The sequence below is a fragment of the Hyalella azteca genome, unplaced genomic scaffold (genome assembly GCF_000764305.2).
Source record: "Hyalella azteca isolate HAZT.00-mixed unplaced genomic scaffold, Hazt_2.0.2 contig6408, whole genome shotgun sequence".
NCBI classification, from domain to species: Eukaryota; Metazoa; Arthropoda; class Malacostraca; order Amphipoda; family Hyalellidae; genus Hyalella; species Hyalella azteca.
Genome location: NW_025936571.1, coordinates 87,563 through 101,979, shown reverse-complemented (window position 1 = coordinate 101,979; position 14,417 = coordinate 87,563). Strand labels below are relative to the sequence as shown.

The 14,417-nt window shown below is 38.8% G+C and overlaps 1 protein-coding gene across 1 annotated transcript; it reads right to left on the bottom strand.

The window, feature by feature from the left end:
• Positions 1–1,294: 1,294 nt before the first annotated feature.
• On the bottom strand, positions 1,295–13,952 carry LOC108682923. The gene is made up of 6 exons (XM_047880819.1): positions 13,889–13,952; positions 12,617–12,641; positions 11,295–12,122; positions 10,554–11,009; positions 2,185–3,012; positions 1,295–1,896 (listed from the first exon to the last, which is right to left on the bottom strand). Exons 1-6 carry the CDS (start codon positions 13,950–13,952, stop codon positions 1,437–1,439), a joined length of 2,661 nt encoding a protein of 886 aa, XP_047736775.1. The 3' UTR covers positions 1,295–1,436.
• Between the last annotated feature and the right edge of the window lie 465 nt (positions 13,953–14,417).

Sequence of the window (14,417 nt, the reverse complement as noted above, 5' to 3'; positions counted from 1 at the left end):
TATAAATTTTCTTCTCTCTCTATCCAACAGTTCACGAGTGCTCGCGTTGGCGGGATCAGAGATGACATCTTTGCAGCCTTTACCTTCTGTGTTATCGCTATTTTCTGTTTTGTGCTGATGAGCTTTCATTTCCACCAGCTCGTTTCGTAACGAGTGTAATTCGCTACGCAACAAGCTCAATTCTTTCTTGTGATTCGGCCTTAAAGACAGAAAACATAGAGGATCACTTCTCATCCACAAATTTTTCGCTTTTTACAGCTCAAAGTGCAGGTTGCTGGCAGTCCTGGCAGTACCAGTGTACTGTCATGTTTTTGTGAATAACCGAACAGTCTGTCTTGCTCAACTTTGCACAATTTTTGCAGATGACATCCCTGCAACGATCACAGGCCAATGTAGCATCATTGACGTTAAGCGAAATAAGCTTGCAAAATTTACAAATTTCCTCTCGCTCATTTTGCAACTTAATCTTCTCATTCGGTTTAACAGGACTGGAGGCCTTTTCAATTAATCTTTTTCCTCTCTGACCAGCCATCTTGAAATGCAAGAGCTTAATAAACACAAGTTAAAAACCGAAATCAATTTGAGTAAAAATTGTACAAATTACCAAAGTGCTGTAAAAAACACTTTTACAGACTTGAGAGTAAGCGGTTTTCAGAGAGCGGCGATCTCAGCGGCTTAGGTGTTCAGGGAAGAGGTAGGCTTGGACAAGAAAACAAAGGCAGCATTGTCCCGCGTGGGCGAGGCTGTCACACGTTACCCTCGCAAGCAAGCGTCCCTCACTGACTCTAAAAGTCCGCGTTATTCAAAATAAAAACACTTACTATAGGATTGTTTTTTCTATTCGCACTCTCATATACTGACTTCACTGAAATTCGGTCAATCTCTGACACGGGTCATAAAAAATGCGAAAAGAGGTCCGAAAACGGCACAGTAAAAGTTGAAAATTTGGAATGTTGGGACCACAAACACGAGTGTCCACTCTCGACCACGGCTGAACGGAGACTATCTGAATTTTTCACAAAATGAGCTGAATGTGTTTAATCCATATTCTGGACCCTCAATCAAACGTAAAAATCAATCCTTTCATGCAATTTTCCCAGTAATACAGGGTACTATGATAGTTTTAAATCAGAAGGCCAACAAATTACTCGATGACGATGGCACGAAAAGCCCGAATAGTGTCTCTGCATGGCCGTATCTATGATGCGGTCGGTAGGCATCCGTGATAAGATATCTCACCAGTATCACCAGTTTCAGTAAACTAGCTTCGGCAGGTCAAAATAAAATACTTGTACGTGATATAGAACATGTATAAAATGTACAATAATTACTTTCATTTGGAGGTAAAGCGACACATGGCATACTTTTTTTAAGAAGAAATAGCGTCACATAATTAACTTTATCAATTTCATTATTTGCAAAATGTATTCCGCCCACTAGGCGTCAAGAACTCCATGTTCTACCATCTCATCCAACATGTCAAGGAATCTAGGTTTAAGCAATGGATTTGTGGCTACAGTTTTGAGCACCCTTTCCTGATACTCTTTCATCGCCTCCTGTATATCGCCATCGCCCCTTTCACTGAAATCAGGAGCGTCTTTAGGATTCATAATTACGACAGGCACGACCATGAGCGCCATGAGGAGTCCGAACATGTGTTTGTTGCGGTACTCTGCAACGAGCTCCTCAAAGGTGAACTTCATGGGCTTGTCGGCGGCACGGAAGACTTCCTTGAAGGAGTCGTAGTAGGAGGTTAGGAAGGCAGTCAGGCCTTTCCTCCTTGTGTCGCCGTTCAGGCTCGTGAAGAAAAAGTAGTTTAAATCGAGCGCAAGCGAAGCGTGGCGGTTGATCTGGAGGTCCAGGAGGCAAACGTCTACGACCTCGCCATCTTTGTACCTGACACATAAAATTTTTTAAATGTAACTCTTTTGATTCTATGTGTTTTCTAGATTTGAATTATTCCTCTTATAGCGCTCATATTTTGAATATAAACTAATTAAAAATTTTCACGTGGTATATATATTGAATAAATATAAAATAAAATTCTTTAATATTTTTTTTGGTGTACCTCAATAACGAAAATTTAATATTAGATCAATTAATAATTCAGAGCAGATCTTTTGTCGAAGCATGTATCCCATACGATAAAATGACTGAATGGGACGAAATTATGGTGGAACTCACTTGAACAGAAGATTGTTGCTCCAGCAATCGCCATGGTTTACCACACGGAACCGAGGGTCGCAGTCTTCCACGACTTTCTTGAGAAGACCGAAGGAGTCAGGCGCTAGTTTACGTAGCGCAGCAGAAACGTTGTCATAGGTTCTCAGCTGATCAGTTATGTTAGCCCCGTTCAACAGGTGGTGGGGGAATGCTTCTTTGATAAAAGGAGCTTGTTTTATTGCAGACTCGCTGGTTGAGGCATCTTCCAGAAACGGGTACTTCTCTTGGAACTGTTCGTAGCCAAGGCTCTCCTCGAGCAAGATGGATGCGGCATGCATGCGCGCCAACTCTTTTACGACGAGATGAACGTGCTTGTCGTCGAGACCAACCATGCGGTCCGCCATCTTGAAACCATCTTTTCTCTTGTCCTCGAGGAAAATAATTTGCCTTTTAGGGTCAAAGAATGCATGATAGCATGCTGGAAATTTCAGGCGCGGCATTTTCAGTTCCCGCAAAGTGTCGTTCAAGGCAGGAGCAAGCTCGTAGTAGAATTTACCCTCTTTTCTGAAAGTAACTTCTGCGATTATTTCAAACACTTCCGTTTCTTTGCTGGGGTTGATTTTGGCCACGTACGTAACCGACGATAATTCCCCTCCATGGGTGTAGAAGACATTCACGCTCGTAACAAAGCAAGCGTAGTTATCTCCTTTAGAGCAGAAGTCGATTATTTCAAAGGATTTGTATCTGGCGTTAGGGCCTTTGTCTTCCAGAAGTGCAGCTTTGACGCGTTCTTCAGTGACGAGGTTGTGAGCCTTCGTGTTAACGTTGAGTGACGCACCATCCATTATGCTTCATCCGATGCGCAGTAAATTGTCCAAATGCAGCCTGAGGAAATAGTTTATTTTCATCTAACTTTCATTAAAACACATTGACATTTTTGCCGATGAGGAAACAGAATACAGATGAAAAAATAATTTCGGTGAAATATACCCTCTGGGAACAAACCAACTAAAAAATTTCAAAATAAAATTCAAAGCGAAGATATCATTTCACGTGGTAAACTATGTATGAATTTCTTGATTTTATAACATGAATAGCTTTATAAAGCAGCCGCAAAATGCAATGAGGATACAGGATAGCATTTAAAAGGTGCAAATTAGAACAGTTTCAATTCAAGGTGTCATCTGGCTTGCCATGCAATATCTGAAAGAGGACGACCTGAAATTAAATAACGTTTATCTAATTTCTTGGATCTGCTTGAACATTGATACTGTTTGAGTTCACAGCAGACGCTCTCAAAGGAGACAGCAAGAACAGCTACGAGTATGATCGGTGTCAACGATGTTAATGGAGATGCTTCAGAAAAATCTATAAATGTTCTGACGAAATAGTATCCGAAAACGATGAAGCACCTTTATAGTAGTTTATTTATTTGTGGGTAATTTAATATTCCACTTCACTAATCTTACACACATAGGGAATGTACAGTGGGAAAAATAAGAATTTACTCAGTCATCAATAATTGTGCAAGTTCTCCCCCTTGAAGTGATGCGAGAGGCCTGTAATTGACATCTTAGGTAGACTTCAACTATGAGAGACAAAATATGAAACAAAATTTGAGAAATATTTGTGTCGGACTTTTGGAGATGCTATTTGCAAATAATGTTGGAAAATATGTATTTGGTTAATAACAAAAGTTCATCTCAATACTTTAACCTTTGTTGGCAATGACAGAGCTCAAACGTTTTCTGCAAGCTTTTACAAGGTTTGGTACATGCTGTTGCTGGTATGTTGGCCCATTCCCCCATGCAGATCTCCTGTAGAGCAGTGATGTTTTGGGGCTGTCAGCGGGCAATACGGACTTTCAACTCCCTCCAAAGGTTTTCGATTGGGTTGAGATCGGGAGACTGGCTATATCACTCCAGGACTTAGAAATGTTTCTTACGAAACCACTCCTTTGCTGCCCTGGCAGTGTGCTTGCATGGGATCATTGTCATGCTGAAAGACCCAGCCACATTTCATCTCCATTGCTTGCTGATGGAAGGAGGTTTGCTCCCAAAATCTCACGATGCATGGCCCCATTCATTCCTTCATCTACAGGGATCAGCCGTACCTACTGGTCTCTTTGCAGAAAAACAACCCCAAAACATAACGTTGCCACCCCCATGCTTTACAGTTGGTATAGTGTTCTTTGAATGCAACTCTGCACTCACTTCCCCCCAAACACAACGAGGTTTTTACCAAATAGTTCTACGTTAGTTTCATCTGACCATATGAAATTCTCCCAATACTCTTCTGGAACATACAAATGCTCTCTAGCAAACTTGAGACGTGCCTGGATTTGGACTTGCTTAAGCATGTGGACACGTCTGGCACTGCAAGATCTTAGTCCCTTGCGTCGCAGTGTGTTGCTGATGTAACTTTGCCGTTGTAACATTGGTCGCAGCTTTCTGCAGGTCATTCACTAGATCCTCCCTTGTGGTTCTCTGGGATTTTTCCTCACCGTTATTGTGATCGTTTTTGACCCCACGGGCTAAGATCTTGCGTGGAGACACAGCTCGAGGGAGATCAATAGTGGTCTTGTAGGTCTCCCATTTTCTGATTATTGCTCTCACAGTAGATTTCTTCACACCAAGCCGCTTGCCTCTTGCAGATTTAGTCTTACCAGCCTTGTGAAAGTCTACAATTCGGTTTCTGATGCCCTCCAACAGCTCTTTCGTCTTCACCATAGTGTTTCTAGTGTGACTGAGGTTGTGGGCAGGTGTCTTTTATACTGCTAACGACTTCAAACAGGTTCCATTAATACAGGTAATGAATGGGGGGAAAGTGAAGTCTATTGAACAAATAAGTTACAGGTCTGTGATAGCCAGAAATTTTGATTGTTTGTAGGTGCATGACCAAATACCATTTTCCACCATCATTTGCAAACAATATTTTTAAAAGTCCGACAAATGATTTTCTCACATATTTTCTTCACATTTTGTCTCTCATAGTTGAGGTCTACCTGTGATGTCAATTACAGGCATCTCTCATCATTTTAAGTGAGAGAACTTGCTTGCACAATTGGTGACTGACTAAATACTTATTTTCCCCACTGTACAGGTGTACATTTAAAAGTATTACTGACACATTTAACATTTATGATAACGGCCCAATATATTCATTAAAACCCCAACTTCTGCTGCACTTCGACATCCAATAGCAATCGTCATCAAACACGATATTCTTACACATTTAATCATGCAAAAATAAGGCAATTTAGATCAATAATGTGTTTCAGAAATTACCAGCCTTACCCTCTGCGCCGACACTCGCAGCTCAACTGACAACTTTTTTCGACGCTCAATGTGGCACAGGGAGTAGTATAGATAAAGATGTGGCACATTCATGATAACGTTGTGATTGGCTTGATGATATCCAAGGTCTTTGCCGTATTACCTTATATGCCCACGCAAGCAGTCAACGAAGGAATATGATAGTAATGTTCTCATAACATGTCAAATGACGATCGTCGGAAGAGGAAACATTGGAACAAGAAAATAATTATTCGATAAAGCGTGTGAAAATAATACGAAATGAAAAGGATCAGAATGCAGCTCATAATGAATACAGCGCATTCTAATTCTATGCCGAGTAAATTGTTTTGAACAAAGACAGCAACCTGCCACGAATAATCATATATAATTTGGGCGAAAAAGAATTTTTTGAAAATATGCATTCATTTGAGAATTTTTGGCATCATTGCTGATAATAACCAAATTGTATTGAAGGTCATTTGATTGGGTTGAACAAATAATTAATTCGGATCAACTGTAAATCGCAGCTATCTTATCGTGCAGAAAAACTTGAACGTCATAATCCAACTGTTTGCATCACGGGTGGATACACTAACAAAAAATGCAAGTCTCGCTTCTTGTTGAGTGGACTCATTAACGATAAAAAAGTTTTTTGATTTATTTGCTGGATAATTTTTAGTGAACAGGCACTATTATTCGACGATGTGAACACGAAAATTTTTTGAGATTCTTCAACTGGGTAATTTACTATCGTTTTATCTAATTCTCTTCAGCTGAACGCTCACCAAGAAATCCACATGGATGAAGCAACCAAAGGAAGCTATAGTTGAGATATAAAAGGAGGGCCTGGAGAAAGGCGAAGTCTACCAACTGGGATAAGGGTTTAGTGCGATGCGAAGAATTGAAAAAAGAAGCACGGCACCCCAACAGACAGTGCTATACCAGTGGGCCTATACTTTCAAAAAAAGTTAAGAGATCCTAAGTTCAGCCAGTCATTGACGGCCTCTCAAACAAAATCCACCAATCATAGACAAGAAAATAGAGCGTAGGTACCTACGTTCACTTAGCGATAACACTACCAGTGGCGAGAAGCAAGCAACAGCATCGTGCATCAGGTGGCCCAAATGAGGGCGGATGAACGATAATCAGAGGCGGCGATCCATCGTGGCCTGGGACTGCTATGTCCCAAACAAATACTAAGAATACTAAGGATACTATAAGCAGTGCATCAAGCGCTCTGTGGAAGAGGACGAACAAGAAATGGATGTCATCTTCCATAAACAACCTCTGGCGTCTTATATATTTGGTGTCAAATTATTGCAGTTGAGTTTTTTAATTTCAATATTTTAATTGCTTGATTGCACTGAGCTGGTAGATTAAATGAGGTAGATCTTACTTGTTATATATCCTGTAATCAAGGTAACTATTATAACAACAGACATTTAATAATAGTTTTTCATGAATTTTCATCTGTAAATGATGATTGATTATAGTCACAAATACGTTTTATTGTAACTGGCACTGCAATTAATGTGTTTCTATTTAATTTATTTTTCTTGTTCCGTAATTATTAATAAAAGTCAAAAAATAATACGCGTTCAAAAATTACTTTTTAAAGGCAATTAATACTTCTAAAGAATCCAGTGTCTCCTATGTTAAACATGAACAATTAATTATTGAATTTTGGTGCAAATGGAAATCAAAGAAAAATGAAATCGTTGAAACTTTTATTGAAGCGGTTCCGTAAAAAGAATTGGTTCGCAGAACGAAGCCAAGAGGAAACGAGAAGCACGATGTGAAACTCACTGTATATAGTAGAAAACGCAGATATAAGTTTTGGTTCGAAAGCTAGAAATCGAGAACACAATATTGAAATTCAAATGAATGGGTCACTGTTTCAGGTTGAACGTCTCTCTCTCTCTTTCTCCAATTATCTTCATATAATTGCCGGTGATAATAGAACTTAACAATTGAGGATGAGCAGCAGCTCTAACAAATAGAAGCGGCAGGCCTGATGTCCAATTTGAAAGTAAATGAGGTTGGGTGGATCCTTTTCTGAACGGGACTGATAAACAGTTTAAGCCTAGAAATAACGAATCCAAGGTATAATGCAATGAATTTCAGTATGATTCATGTAAAATCAGTATAATGATAACACTTTCAATTAGATAATCAAAATGTAGAGAACTATAAGAAAGAAAATAGTAAAAAACATAACTCAGTACTCACTGCAGTGAGTGACAGAGAGCGCATTTTCTCGTCTACGAAAACTTGAGGTCACGGACAGACGGACGGACAGACAGACAGACGGAAAAAAGGGCATGGCGAGCACAATAGTGCATTTTTTCCATAAATGAGAAAATGCGCTAAAAACAGTAATAAGAGTGTTCGCTCTTACTTGAAGAGAGTTAAGCTCATGCAAGCATGCAAGTTAATTCACTGCCCTAAGGCAAATGACAAAAAAGGCTTAACTCCGAAGCTCAATTGGAGCCAATAACCCTACGGGTTTCAAACCACTGGCGTAAAGCCAGTTAAGTAATATCTTAGACGGGCGAACACAAAAGTGCTAACAAGCATTTAAATTGAACAATACAAAATGAAAACACACTCGCACAAACTCAAATTAAGGTATTGAAAAGCAAGACGTGACCCGCTGCATACAAAGCTGGTCACAATCATTTCTTAGTATAATAATGACAAATTTTAAACATGTTTTGTGAGGTGCATATAAAATTACTGAATTACGTTTACCAAAATTTGTATAATTCGTAAAGAGTCCCCATGATTGCTAATATTATTATGAAAATGCATGCTCTACATATCAATCAGTGGATGCAAATATTGCTGAATAGCGATGAAATCCAACATAATAGCAATCCCAGGATTATCCTTACACACCGAATTTGAATACTTTTTATCCCTGTGCAAAATATGGAACAGCGAATAGAAAATCTATTCATCAAATCAGTCATCGTACATTCTGATCAATTAAATAAGTGATTAGAACAAGCCTTCTTGAAATTCATCATCAAATACACAGGACGATTCTTGGAAACTTCCTGATTTGAAAGCTCAATAAAAAAAGAACTTGTAAAGATATCATTACAATATAACTCAGTACTCACTGCAGTGAGTTACAGAGAGCGCATTTTCCCGTCGACGAAAACTTGAGGTCACGGACGGACGGACAGACAGACGGACATGGCGAGCACAATAGTGCATTTTTTCCATAAATGAGAAAATACGCTAAAAATACATGATCCGAATTGTTGTATCACTTAGTTTTAAACATGACATCAATCAAATGACGGCTTTCATTGTTAATAATGCATTCAGTTATTCGATTTTTGAAGTTCCCCTAAACTCGCTGAAGCATATTGACGGGTATGTTGGGGAAGCTTTGGTGTATGTTGTTACTCAAATGAGTTAGGGTCCTTGGACATCCATTGTAAACACTTTATATAAGGTAACTTGCCCTAAATGTGTTCACCCACTTAACAATTTATTTCCGATCAGGAACCCGGCCTGAAAGACGAATACGGAACCGAGAACGGAATGCTCGTTCAGTAGCGATAGTAGAAAGCCCATTAGAAATGTACGCTTCGACAGCAAACGCACGCTACTGACTTGTCCAATGCATAGTCGCAACTGACTAGGCGGGACACGAAACTTCATGACCTTGCCTTTCATATGAAATACTCTCTTCTACTTTCCTACAACGTCGGGCTGCTTGGTGCGAAATACACAACAGATGGTTTCCGTGAATCACCCTGTAGTAAAAATATAACTAGAGTCGAGATAATTTCTGAGCTGTAAGGTTTTCATATTGAAGGTTCTGCCGGCTCGCAGTCAGTAGAAAATAGTCATTAAACAAATTTGAAAGCCAACATAAAAAATTACTCTAACAGACATTTCTTACTTGGTATATCAGCTCATTTCCCAGGGCCCAAGTTGAAGATCTTGAGAGAAACAAATAATTAACATTGATATTGAAGCAAAGGTCATCACAATTGAGTAAATTTTGAACTTTAGCTATCGATGATTATGCAATAGATACGAATGAAACCATACCATTTCATATAAACAAATTTCATAAATCTACTTTTGTTCTTGCTAGAGTTGGATTTGAAAAATGATTATAATATTGATATATTTACTCGAATTGCATATATATGGCCTGTTAAGATATTACTCAATCTATACCCATATTTAAAACCCGTACGTTCGATGTTTATCGTAACTGCCGCGGCTTCAGACCAAGTATTGTGTTAGAGCAAGGACGGATATTACAGCGAGCAGTTACAAGGTCAAAGCTGTAACGGAACTGAGCGTTCGCTATGTCAAGCAGCATACTGCGCAGGATGCATAGCGTAGGGAATTCAAGGACATAGTAGCCTACAGAGACTAGAAACCCGAATTAAACCCAACATCGGTGCATATCTTTCACCTTGAATCAAATATGTTTGAAGCTGATTATTGATCAGTCCTAAGATGATCGAGAACAACTGTTCATTGCCGACACTTCGCTATTTGTGTGTATCAGTGTACATGCGGGAATTGAATATCGACAATAAAAGACGTTTCATGATACTCTCCCCATCCCCTTTCTTAGCATCCTTCTAGAGCAAAATTCAATCTATTACATACATGAAGTTCCATATTACTATCCATATCTTACGCAAAATGACTCGGATGTTTTCAATCTCTTTCCCGAACCCTCAATCAAAAGTAGAAATCAATCCTTATATGCAATTTCAGAGACCTACGATCGCTTTGAATCAGAAAGCCAACAAAATATCGGGTGGCGATTAAAAAGCTTACAATGCCCGCGTCGTGTCTGTGGCTCTGGCCGTATCTATGATGCGGTTGGTGGGCATCCACGATAAGATATCTCACAGAATATCAGCAAATTAGCTCCAGCAGGTCAAAGTAAACACGTGTACGTGATATAGAACATGAATTACATGTACAGTAATTACTAGTACTTTCATTTCGAGATAAAGCGACACATGACACTTTTTTAAGAAGAAAAAGCGTCACTGAATTAAAAAAATTTAAAATTTCATTGTTTGAAAACTGTGTTCCGTCCACTACGCGTCAAGAACTCTATGTTCTATCATCTCATTGAACATGTCAAGAAATCTAGGTTTAAGCAAGGGATTTGTGTCAACCATTTTGAGCACTTTTTGCTGAAACTCTTTCATCGCCTCCTGAATGTCGCCATCGCCCATTTCACTAAAATCAGGAGCGTCCTTAGGATTCATAATCACGATAGGCACGACCATGAGTGCCATGAGTAGTCCAAACATGTGTTTGTTGCGGTACTCTGCGACGAGCTCCTCAAAGGTGAACTTCATGGGCTTGTCGGCGGCACTGAAGACCTCCTTGAAGGAGTCGTAGTAGGAGGTTAGGAAGGCAGTCAGGCCTTTCCTCCTCGTGTCGCCGTTCAGGCTCGTGAAGAAAAAGTAGTTTAAATCGAGCGCAAGCGAAGCGTGGCGGTTGATTTGGAGGTCCAGGAGGCAAACGTCTACGACTTCGCCATCTTTGTACCTGAAATGTAAAATGTTTTAATGTAAATTTCTGATAACTTCATGTGTTTTTAAGATTTGAATTATTCAATTTAAAACGGTCATATTTTGAATATAAGCTAATTTTAACGTTTTCCGTGGTATAAATATTGAGTAATATAAATAAAATGGACCAACATTTATTTTGTGTACCTCAATAAGGGAAATTTATTATTCGATTCATTAATAATTCAGAGCAGATCTTTCATCAAAGCATGTACCCCATACGATAAAATTACTGAATAGGACGAAAAAAAGGGGAACTCACTTGAACAGAAGATTGTTGTTCCAGCAATCGCCATGGTTCACCGCACGGAACCGAGGGTCGCAGTCTTCCACGACTTTCTTGAGAAGACCGAAGGAGTCAGGCGCTAGTTTACGTAGCGCAGCAGAAACGTTGTCGTAGTTTCTCAGCTGATCGGTTATATCAGCCGCGTTCTGCAGGTAGCTGGGGAAAGCTTCTTTGAATAATGGAGCTTTTTTTATTGCAGACTCGCTGGTAAAGCAATCTTCCAAGTACGGATACTTCTCTTGGAACTGTTCGTAGCCAAGGCTCTCCTCGAGCAAGATGGAGGCGGCATGCAGGCGTGCTAACTCTTTTACGACAAGATAAACGTGCTTTTCGTCGAGACCAACCATGCGGTCCGCCATCTTGAAATTGTCTTTTCTCTTGTCCTCGAGGAAAATTATCTCTTTTTTAGGCTCAAAGAATGCGTGATAGCATGCTGCAAATTTTAAACGCGGCATTTTCAGTTCCAGCAAAATGTTGTTCAATGCAGGAGCAAGCTCGTAGTAGAATTTACCCTCTTTTCTGAAAGCAAGTTCTGCGAAGAATTCAAACCCTTCCGTTTCGTTGCCTGGGTTGATTTTGACCACGTACGTCACTGACGATTCTTCCCCTCCATGAGTGTAGAAGACTTTCACGCTCGTAACAAAGCAAGCGTAGTTATCTCCTTTAGAGCAGAAGTCGATTATTTCAAAGGATTTGTATCTGGCGTTAGGGCCTTTGTCTTCCCGAAGTGCAGCTTTGACGCGTTCTTCAGTGACGAGGTTGTGAGCCTTCGTGTTAACGTTGAGTGGCGCACCGGCCATTATGCTTCATCCGATGCGCAGTGAGTTGTCCAAATGCAGCCTGAGGAAATAGTTTATTCTGATTTAACTGTCATAAAATTATTGGCATTTTTCCCGATGTAAAAACAGAATACATCTGAAAATTTAATTTAGGTGGAATATGCCCTCTGGGTACAAGCCAGCTCAAAATTTTTAAACTAAAAGTGAAAGCCAAGATATCACCGCACGTGGAAAACATTGTATGGTCTTCTTGATTTTATAACATGAATATGTTTATAAAGCAGCTGAAACCTGCAATGAAGATAGCACTTGAAATTAGATAAAGAAGCCTCAGACCCAGCGGAGCTCATCGGAAACTATTTGTGCACCAACTTGGGCATTCAAACGGAGGTGTAAGTTAAAAACAATTTCAATTCAACGAGTCATCTAGCTTACTGTTGTAAGACCTGAAATTAAATAACGTTCATTTAATTTCTTGGAAGTACTCGAAGATTGGCACTGTTTGAGTTCGCAGCAGACGCAGTCAAATTATAGTCCAGGAAACCTAGCGAAAAAAGGGGTCAACCTAGAACAAATTACAAAAGAATTTTATCCATCACTATAACATGGAGAAAGGCCTCAGAAAAGACATATAAAAAATCCTCTGAAATATAATTGGTGGAAAGGCTTCAAATCAGTGATTTTCAAAATGGCCGCCAAAGTAAACTATATGTTGATATGCAGCGGTTTGAATTAGTAGACTGGAACAGTTTTGTTGCCAAAAACCAATTTTTTAGCTAATAAATAAAATTATATCTATATTATGAGCTAAATTATATAAATTAAGAAATATTGCAATATTTTGTAATAAAAATACCATTTTATCGATAATTTTATGCTTTTTAAAGTCCGATGAATTCTCAGCGTTTCTTTTTTTCTTCTTCTACGGATAAAATTTGGCATAAATGTATTTGTCTGATGTAAAATTAGTAGGGAACAAGTCATTATGCTCAGAAAATCATTAATTATGAAGGTCAGCTTTGGAAAACTATTTCTAAGATTAAATAAGAGAACGTCAGCTGTGTAGACAAAAAGATAAAATATCAGACATATGAATGATGAATGTGATTGAAAAACCTTTTTTATTTCAGCTTGCACAATTTTTTTTACTTATTTTGGACATAAAATAAAAATGAGAAATTATTATACTGAGATAATTAAGAAGTTATACTAAAAAAACTAGCTATGACGCTTAAGCTATAGAACTAGTAGGTTTTATTAACGTAAAGTTTAACTGTCCATAGTAGGGTAACATGGGGCAAACGGACCATGTTTTCTATGAATTTCACGTTTTCTATCAATTTTTTCGAAAAATTCATTGGAGCAAAATGTTTTTTTTTTTACATTTTACGTATGTATGTGAAGTTTCATGACAATCGGATAATAACTGTAGAAGTTTTCGTATGAGGAGGTCGGTCCCCTTAATATTCCACTTCCACTTGGGCTATACACATCTTGGGAATGTATAGGTGATCTTGTATAAGTGTTACTGACAGATTAAACGTTCATGTGACCGGCCCAATTTCTTGTGAAAAAATATGTTCATTAAAAAAACAAACTTCTGCTTGACTTCGACATCCGATAGCGATCGTCATGAAACAAGATATTCTGACACACTTAGAAAAATATGATAATTGAGATAAATCATGTGCTTCAGAAATTACCAGCCTTACCTGCTTTGCCGACTCTCGCAGTTCATCTGACAACGTTCTTCAGACGCTCAATGTGGCATAGGGAGAATTATAGGTGCACTATAAAGGTCATTCATGATAACAACGATGTGATTGGCGTGGAGATCTCCAAGGTTGTTGGGCATTACCTTATATGCCCACAAAACCTGTCAACTAAGTGCACCTGATAAAAATGTTCCCATAACTGAGTCAAATGACAGTCGTCGGAAAATGAAAAGTTGCATGACTTCCACCGAAACACATACATGGAGCAAGAAAATAATGATTCGATATATTGTGTAAAATTATAATGAAAAGGATCGGAATGCAACTCTTAATGATTACAGCGCATTATAATCCTATGCGGAGTAAATTGTTTTGGATCAAAGTCACGAACTGGCCAAGAATATTCATAGATAACTCGGGCGAGTTATATTATTTTGAAAATATCCATTCATGGGTGAATTTTTTGCATCATTGCAGAGAATAACCAAAATGTATCGAAGGTCATTTGCTTGGGTTGAACTAATAATTAATTCAGATCGTCTGTAACTCGCAGCTATCTTATCTTACAGAAAAAACTTGAACGTCATGATTCAAGTATGCATCAC

What these genes read in the sequence shown, in the direction of transcription:
- LOC108682923 (XM_047880819.1), bottom strand. Translation starts at nt 13,952, where the DNA reads ATGCCCAACAACCTTGGAGATCTCCACGCCAATCACATCGTTGTTATC. An exon ending in GAACATAGAGTTCTTGACGC is followed by an intron (nt 3,013 to 10,553) that starts GTAGTGGACGGA and finishes CATCGGATGAAG; the next exon opens with CATAATGGATGGTGCGTCAC. An exon ending in AGCAACAATCTTCTGTTCAA is followed by an intron (nt 1,897 to 2,184) that starts GTGAGTTCCACC and finishes TTTATGTGTCAG; the next exon opens with GTACAAAGATGGCGAGGTCG.